Source organism: Oryx dammah, unplaced genomic scaffold (assembly GCF_014754425.2).
Source record: "Oryx dammah isolate SB20612 unplaced genomic scaffold, SCBI_Odam_1.1 HiC_scaffold_16, whole genome shotgun sequence".
Lineage (NCBI taxonomy): Eukaryota > Metazoa > Chordata > Mammalia > Artiodactyla > Bovidae > Oryx > Oryx dammah.
The window spans coordinates 1319594-1328252 of NW_024070200.1; the positions used below are offsets into that span (position 1 = coordinate 1319594).

At 69.5% G+C, this 8659-nt stretch overlaps 1 protein-coding gene across 1 annotated transcript in view; it reads right to left on the reverse strand.

Annotated features, from left to right (window-relative positions):
* Nucleotides 1-240: 240 nt before the first annotated feature.
* The window catches only part of KIF26A (kinesin family member 26A), a 37230-nt gene continuing 28811 nt past the window's right edge, over nucleotides 241-8659 (reverse strand). The window contains exons 7-15 of the mRNA XM_040257604.1: nucleotides 8235-8328; nucleotides 7751-8013; nucleotides 7449-7608; nucleotides 7190-7331; nucleotides 6700-6862; nucleotides 3305-6146; nucleotides 1900-2105; nucleotides 1276-1426; nucleotides 241-1118 (exon numbers count right to left, since the gene is read on the reverse strand). Coding sequence (XP_040113538.1) covers nucleotides 937-1118; nucleotides 1276-1426; nucleotides 1900-2105; nucleotides 3305-6146; nucleotides 6700-6862; nucleotides 7190-7331; nucleotides 7449-7608; nucleotides 7751-8013; nucleotides 8235-8328 — 4203 coding nt within the window. The 3' untranslated portion in view covers nucleotides 241-936. The remainder of the gene's footprint in view (nucleotides 1119-1275; nucleotides 1427-1899; nucleotides 2106-3304; nucleotides 6147-6699; nucleotides 6863-7189; nucleotides 7332-7448; nucleotides 7609-7750; nucleotides 8014-8234; nucleotides 8329-8659) is intronic.

Sequence of the window (8659 nt, forward strand, 5' to 3'; positions counted from 1 at the left end):
TGTGTGTGTGCGGGTCTGTGTGTGTGCGGGTCTGTGTGTGTATGTGGGTCTCTGTGTGTGTGCGGGTCTGTGTGTGTGCGGGTCTGTGTGTGTATGTGGGTCTCTGTGTGTGTGCGGGTCTGTGTGTGTGCGGGTCTGTGTGTGTATGTGGGTCTCTGTGTGTGTGCGGGTCTGTGTGTGTGTGTGTGTGTGTGTGTGTGGGTCTCTGTGTGTGTGCGGGTCTGTGTGTGTGTGGGTCTGTGTGTGTGCACGTCTGTCTTGATTTTTTGCTTGTGGTTTTGGTAAGAATTCCTGCCGTGGAAGAAGGCACCAGGTGCCTTCGGTTCAGCCCTTGGGTGCTGCCCTCCTGGTGATGTCAGGACAGAGCAGGTCCCGGGGAGGGAGAGTCAGCCACCCACCGCCCAGAAGACCCACCCGCTCCAGGCTCGATCCGAGATCAGCAGAGAGAACACACAGGGGGTCTGCAGACCCCTAAGGCTGGCTCTGTCGAGAGGAAACGGCTATGAAGTAACCCTGAACCTAAAGCAGACAGCCTGGTGAGCCCAGGGCCGCCCTGCCGCACAGAATCGCTTAGCTGTACACAAGGCGCAATCTGATCGGCCCCCGGAGGGCCACAGGCACCGCCCAGGGGCCGCTGTGTGCTGGTGGCCCGAGTGCTTAGCACCAAACGCAGAAAGGAGAGAAACCCAGTCCAAGGTTAAAGGCACTTGCGTCACAGTCCTCCCAAGCCCTGCACACTCGCTCGTCCGCCCGTGGGCTCGGCCAGCCCCTCCCGTCCCTCACGCTCCCACGCCTGCAAGACCCCCCGCCCCGTCCCCCAAGGGACCCTGCACGTCCTCATCCCTCCGACCCCCAGCACATCCTCGCTCCATCCCGCGTTCCATCTTCGAGCCCCCAACGCCGTGTTCCCCTCCCCTGGGGGCCCTTGGCCCAGCCTCAGACGTCCACCTCCTGGGGCCCCGGGGCGGCGGCGGGGGCGGCCGCGCTGATGTCGAAGCAGGTCACCATCATTACGTGGGCCTTGCACAGGTTCACGCACTGCTCCAGGGCGGCGGTGGCACGCTCCAGGGCCGCCAGGTACTCGGCCGACTCGGGCTCCAGCCCCGGGTCCACCTCAACTGCGAGGGTCGGGGGGCGCGGAGAGCCGTTCAGGCCGGGGTCCCGCAGGGCCGAGGCGTCGCCCCTCCCCCTCCCCACCTCCAGGCCCCCCCCCCGCCCCCTGGGGCTGGGGTGAAGTGGCTGGACCGGGGTGCTGGGCGGGGCTGGGAGACTCACACTGCTCCAGCCAGCGGCCGGGCTCCAGCATCAGCCGGCCCTGGGTCTCGGCCAGCTCCCCGCGCAGCAGCGCCCGCTTCGCCTGCACTTCCTGCAGCCGCTGCAGCCTGCGCTCGGCCAGCCGCAGCCTGGCGCTGACGCACACTGGGCCCTGAGCACGGGGGTGGGGGGTTGGGGGGCTCAAGCACGGATGACAGCCTGCTCCTCAGGGGTCTGGCACCCCAGCCTTGACCCAAGCCCCGCTCCACCCTCCAGGCCCGGACAGGCGCACGGTGGGGCCTCCGAGGTGGGCAGGGGTTAGGCCCTGCCCCTTCCTCACCGCCCCGCTCCCCACCCCCGTGGGGCTCAGACCACGGGCTCCCAAGGCCACCCGGCCCACCTGGGACCCAGGCCCAGGGTGAGCGCCGTGGCTGTGGGAAGGCCCCCGACCCAGTGCAATCCCAGGGCACAAGGAGGTGGCCACAGGGCCCCCTCCCCTGCCAGGGGCTCAGGACCAGCAGGGCGGTTCCTACCTTCTCCAAGCTCTGGGAGGGCTGTGGATGAGAGGGGAAGGTGAGGTCAGCGGGCTGCCGGTCGCACCAAGAAGCCCCTCTGCCCTCCCAGCCACACCCCTGCTGCCCCCACCTCCACCGGGCCCTCCCTGGGGGGCAGACGGCGCCGCTGCAGCCGCTCCACGTCGTCAATCTCATACACCTTGATCTCGAAGGGCTCCTTCAGCGCGCCGGCCAGGGGCGGGGGCAGGTCCACCCACTGCCCCGGGAGGCTGGGCTTGCGGCCCAGGGCAGCGTTGTCAGGCAGGGGGGCCGGGATCAGCCGTCGCCGCTGCAGACCTGGAACAGACAGCCGGGCGCTGGGCGTGCAGAGGCCAGACCCCCTGCCCCCAGCCTGGCCACGGCTCTGACGGGCAGAGCCCACAGGGGCCCAATCCTGAAACGCTCAGCCTAGCGCTGCCCAGAAACCCTGACCAGCCCTGCCCCAAGGAACAGACAAGACTCCAGCTGCCCTAGCACCTCCCGCCTCCCAGCATGGCACAGCCTCCAGGCCACAACCCTTGACCTCTGGCGGTCACCCTTGAACACGCCTAATGGGCCACACGGCTTCCTAACTCATAGGCATCTCTATTCCCACTGCCCCCGGACAGATCCCGAAGCCAGGCCCACCACGTCCTCCGGGACGCCCCTCTCTACCACCCCCACCAGCCTCCGGCTTTCCCACGCACCTTCGTTCAGAGCGTGCACGCCTCACTCACAATGCCCTGGAAAGCATCCACCAGTGCCCAAATCCCCCAGCCACACTCAGCCCGTGAAACAGCCCACCCTAGCCAGTCCGCAGAGATGGGGGTCCAGGGGACGGACACAGGGAGCTCCCAGGCAGCCAGCAGGCTCGGTAGCCCCCCGTCCTCTCCCAGCCCCGCACGCCTCGGCAGGGTGACCTCAGGCTCCGACAGGATGGGGACCAGCCTGGGGACAGCGCAGGGTGGGCAGAGGACACACGTGGGGCGCGTTTACAAACCGCAGAGGGTGGGGCACGCCTGTCCCCTCGGCCTGCGTCTGAACCTGTCGAGGGTGCGGTGACCCACGGACGGAAGGGCAGGTGAAACCCAGGAGGGTCTGGGAACGCAGGAACTGAAATACCAGACCCTCAGCGCCCTCCGCTCCCGAACGGTGTCACTGTTAATGGAGCGGTATAGCCTGTCTCCCCTCCTGGCCCGTAGGGAGAAGGTATCTGCCCTACCCACGCCTCATCCAATCAGCAAACGGCCCGCACGACCCCCTATCCCACCCCCCGTGCCCTGGGAATAAGAGCGGAGTAAGGACGCCTGTTCAACGCCGGTTCTCCCTTGCGCTGGTCTGCTGTTCTAACAGCGTCTCCCGCTCTAACAAACTTTATTCTTCTTTCATTCTGTCTCACGTCTGGAAATTCTTTCCCAACCCACGCCCGGACCACGAAAAGGGGCTGCCTGCGCCTGGGATCCACCAAGGGGGTGTCCGGCAGTCCAGGGTGGCCCGCGGCCGAGACGGACACCCACCTGTGGCCCTCTTCTTCGGGGACTTGAGGCTGCGGGAGCGGGCGCCCGGGGAGGCGGCCCCGCTGTCACTCATGGAGTCGGGGGCCGAGGAGGTGCTGCCCGTGGCCTCGCTGTCCCGCAGGACGCTCTCGTAGCCGCTGCTGCCGCCGCTGTGGGAGAAAAGCGCGGTGCGGCCCATGGCAGGCGGCAGCTCCCCGCTCAGCACGCTGCTGTTATCGCTGCCGTGCCCGCTGCTGCAGCGCTGCGGCCGCCGGGGCGCCGTCACCTTGCTGTACGGCGACGGCAGCGCCGGGCTGGCAGGCGGCCGCTCCTCCGAGACGTTCACGCCGCTGTCGTTCCCGCTGTCCGAGTCGGCCGAGCCCCAGGAGGGGCCGCCCCGGCCGCGGGCACCCCCGGCCGCCAGCTCGTGCACGCGGCTGTGGGTGGCCCGGAGCGCCTGCTTGGTGCCCATGATGGTGCCCCGGCTGGCCTTGGCCCCAACACCCGGCGCCGCCCGCAGGGCTGCCCTGGGGCCCGTCACGGGGCCGCAAGGGGCCCTCCCCACCGTGGGGGCCAGAGGCTTCGCCGAAGAGCCCAGAGCGCGGGGCCCGCTGGCCGCTACACTGCGGCCCTTGCTCCCGCTGCTGGGGAGCTTCGGGGCCCCCGTGCCCTTGGCGGGGCTGCTCCTACAGGCAGGCACGGGCCCGGGCGTGGGGCTGGTGGGTGGCACACCCAGCCGGGGCACAGCACGGGCCGGCCGGCCGGGGGCTTCCCTGGCCTTGCTGCTGCCATGCGCCAGGCCCTCGCAGCGCTCCAGAGATCCATGGGTGGCAGGTCGGCATGCTGTCTCCGCCTTGCCAGTCCGGGCCTTCAGGCTGGACGTGACCCTGGGGATGGAGTGGTCAGCCCGACCACCAGGCCTGGCCTCCCCGTCCCCTCGAAGGAAGGCAGCAGCCCCGGGCCGAGCCGGGCTCCCAGCCTGCGGAGAGGACGGCCCGGGGCCAGGCTTGTGCTCCAGGCTGGACTTGCGCACGGGGGGCGCTGGGGGGGCCAAACCTCCAGGCCTTGCACAGAAGCTCCCCTTGGGAGCCGCGCTCTTCTTGCTGATGGGGGTGGCCTTGGGGCTGCCCAGGCAGGCTGCTGCCTCCACCAGGGCATCCCCCAAAGAGGCAGAGGGCGTGCTCACCCCCAGCGTGGTTGCCCCCCTCCGCAAGGGTGGGATCGGGGTCACGACTTCCGGCCTGTGGGCCACCCGGCCCACCTCACAGCCATCCACCACCCTGCGGGCACAAGCCAGTGTTGGGGCTGGGCTGGGGGCCCTGCCAGCTGAAGCCAGGGGTGGCGGGCCACAGGTGTCAGCCCGGAGCAGCCAAGGGTCCTCGAAGAGACCTCCGGGGCCAGGTGGGCCCACAGCCAGGCGGGGGCCGCCCACGCGACCAGCCGCGGAGGTAGTCTTGGGTGTTCGTGGCAGGCTGGAGTGGAGGGTCTGTGCAGGGGCCAGCCCCCGGGGAGACACGGCAGACGGCTCCCGGGCAGGTCGGCCGGGGGCTGCCACAGCCTCCTCCGCGGGACAAGGACCCCGGGCAGGCCCAGGACTGTCCAGTCTGCCACGCTCTGAGCGCTGAAGGCCGCTGTCCTCCAGGGACCCGCCATCCGGGACGGAGGAGCCCAGCAAGCGGGCCCCTTCCGGCACCTCAGAGCCGACGGGGTCCGGGGGGCCCGCTGATGTGGGGCCAAGGCTGTCTGCAGTGCACACGCTGACCTCGCTGAGCCAGGAGCTGCTGGACGAGCTCTGGCTGCCATCTGCCCAGGCCGCCCCGTCCAGGGCCCCGCCAGGGGGTGGCGAGGTGTAGGCATCAAACTCGTCGTTGATGCTGCTGATGATGCTCACCGGCCTCGAGCCCGAGGCCAGGGCCTGCAGGGAGCAGTCACTGCCGAAGCTGGCCAAGCTGGAGGGGCGCCCGGGGCCGGCGAGGCCCCCCAGGGACAGCTCCTCCACCAGCGTGAACACCAGCTCGTCCTCCCCATTCAGCTCCACGGGCTGCTGTAGGGTTACCGTGGTAGTCAGCAGGCCCCGCTCCAGCTGGTGGCCGCGTGCAGGCGGGCAGGGGTGCTCAGCCTGCCTGCTCCTGCCCACGGGGGGCGTCCGTATGGCACCTGCACTGTCGCCCCCGCCAGGCTCCTCAGAGGCCCCGACAGCTTCCGGCTGCCAAGGCGGGGGTGGGGCCGGGTTGGGCAGCAGCCTCCCGCCTCCGCCCACCGTGGTGTTATCTGGCAGCGTGGGCAGCTCAGGCCTGGTGCTGCCCTCCTCCCTCTGGTCAGCGCTGGCCTTGGGGGGCTCCGGGGCACCCTGCTGGGTGTTTAGACTGGGGCTACCGCGAGGAGTGCTGGCGGCCAGCGGAGCGCCCACAAGCGTCCTGGGGGCCATGGCCTCGAGCGGCGAGGACTTCCTGCCCATGCGGGCTGGGCTGGCCTGGGCCCCAGGGGGGCCCTCAGTGCTGGGAATGCAGCCCAGCCGCTCCTGCAGCTCCGCGAAGGTGCTGCAGCGGAAGTGGTCAGCCTCCCGAGGGCCCGGGTTGGGGAGGGGTTGGCTCAGCGCGGGGATGATGGGCACGAAGTCAGGTGGGCCCTCGCTGTCCGTGAGCTCGCGGTCTGACAGCGCCGTCCCTCCAGGGCCCACGTAGATGACTGTGTCGCAGGACTGCTCGCTGCTTGAGGAGTAGTCGGGGTCGCCAGGGGAGCTGGCAGCCAGGCGGTCGGGGTCTGCGGCCATGGCACGTGGGTGGAAGGGGCGCAGGTGCGGGGGGCGGCGGGCACAGCCTTCTTCGCACGAGCTGTCCCCACCGGAGGAGCTGGACGCGTACTGGGGACAGAGCAGGGCCCCCCTAAGCGGCGTCCCGCCTGCCCCTCTCCCCTGGCACCCCCAGCCGCACACACCACACTCAAGGGACAGAAGTGACTGCACAGCCACCAGACTCATCCCTGCCCCCAGCAAGGTCTCAGGTCCCCAACACAACCGGACCTTCTCAGCAACATCCCAGAAAGCGGTAAGCCGAGTTGCAGGGAGGCGAGGATACGCCCTCAGCACACAGAATGTCAGCTGTAAACCCAGGATTCAGACCCAGGGCCCCGGGCCCCAGGGCACCCCAACTCCATCCTCCGGACCCAGTGAGGGCCCCAGGGCGTGCCCTGCAGGACCAGGCCTGGGAGGGTACAGGCCACGGGGGCCCAGTAGGCTGCCCTGGCCACACGCCTCCCCGGGGCTGGGTGAACAGAGACCAGGCCACCACAGCCCCCAACGTGAGCCGCTCCGGTTCTCCTGGGGGCGACCGTGGGCGTGGACCCGGCCTCCTCCGGGACAGGAGGGGCGCCAGCACCACCGCCATGCAGGAGGGGGCCCAGGAGGTGAAACCAACCTTGACCTTCTTCCTGCGCAGGCGGTGGACACGGGCAGCCAGCTGCATGGTGCTGAGCGTCTCGGCGCGGCAGGCCGGTGCGTCGGACACATGGGCAATCATGGTGGCGCGGCAGCTGGCGGAGGCCAGGGTCTCCCGCAGCAGTGCGGTGAGCCTGTGCTCCCTGGGGGCCCGGGAGGCGGGGCTCAGAGGCTGAGGGCCTGGGAGGGGTGCTGGGGGACCCCTGGGCTTGGGGGCTGCTATGGGGCTGCAGAGAGGGAGGAGGGCCTCTAGCTGGACATGGGCCGTGCCTGGGGCCCCTGGGTCAGGTCTGACATCCACCTCTGTCCCCCGGGCCCTGGGCAGCAGGACTCCCTGCCAGCCCTTGGGTAGCAAAGCCAGTCACACAATGAGGAAGAAAGGACAGAGGGGTCAGGGACCATGGACACACTGGACACGCCTGACGTGGGCTGGGCCGGTTCCCCAGGCCCACCCAGGAGCCCGCACTTACCTGTAGGGCACGTGCTTGGCTCCACTGACCAGTGCCAAGATGACGCTGCCCAAGGCCGACAAGGACAGGGATGGGGGCCCCCCAGGGGCCTCTTCACAGCTGCCCAGGTCAATGAGGTGCAGGCGGCTGCGGCCTCCGGACACTGAAACCACAGGGCGGGAGGTGAAGGCTCAGCCCCAGGGCCCCCAGACCCAGGACGCCCAGGGCTGTGCGGGCTGGAGGGCGCCCGACGCCACGACTCAGGCGCGCGGCCACCTACTTCCACCTCTGCCACACTTCTCCACGCGGTACTGGTACACGTGCAGTGTGAAGAGCACGTGGGAGCCTCCCCGGGCGTCCTCACGCGCGGCCAGCGCAGCGTCCAGGTAGAAGGCCGCCTTCTCAGCCGTGGGCGCCCGCAGCTCACTCTGGTTCTGGAGCTGAGGAAAGACGGTTGGACGGACGGGGGGTAGGCACCAGAGTGACTCGGGGCCGAGCTGTCCCGACGGTGCCCCCGTAACCAACCCGCGGCCCCGCCTCTGCCCCAGCCCGCGGCCCCGCCCCCCGGCGCGGTCAGGGTACCTGCGCCCCGCACGCCAGGTCCTCCCGCAGGTACATGCCCGGGGACCGCGTGTCCTGCAGGCTGCCGGAGGCCACCTCGGCCAGCAGGTCCCGCAGGCTCTGGCCCCGGCTGCACACCTCCACGGCTGACACGCGGACGGAGAAGCGGGCGCCCGTCCTCTCCCTGCGCTCGTCCATGAGCCTGAAGAGCCAAGAGATGGCGCAGGGCACAACGCCCAGGCTCTGCGGCGAGCTGTCCCTCCCGATCATGGTGTAGGACTTGCCTGCGGGCCGGCGGATGGGCCCTCAGAGCCAGCAGGGCGGGCAGCCGCATCCCCGGCCCAGCCCTGCAGCCCTCTCTGACCCACTCCATGGGTGCCTGATGTCCAGGCCTGTCATCTGGGCTTCCTCTCCCACTGCCCATAGGGGTCAGGCCCAGCCCCGGCCCCCCCCTCCCCGAGAAATGGCCTCCAGACACTGCAGAGCGGGTGGTCGGGGTACTCACCGAGGCTTGCATGGCCAAAGGAGAAAACGCAGCCGTCAGCCCCTCCCACCACCGACTGGAGCACGTCAGCCACAGTCCCCGAGCAGACCTCGGCCTGCAGGAGGGGCACAGAGTCAGGCCGCCACCCCGCCTCCTGCCTCTTCTGTCACATCATACACGGACAGTGAGTCCACAAGGTGGCCGGGAGGACACAGAGATCTCCACGTGGACACACAACGCACACGGACCAGACACAGGCACACATACACTCGCAGCAGGAGCCGACAGACACAGCTGACAGGCCCAGTGCACACACGCAGAAGTCACACTGCCACTGTGGCCACACCGGCACACGCCACCACACGCGTGATCACAGAGAGCACACGCCACCCACACGCTTGATCACAGTGGGCACACACATCACACACGCGTGATCAGAGAGAGCA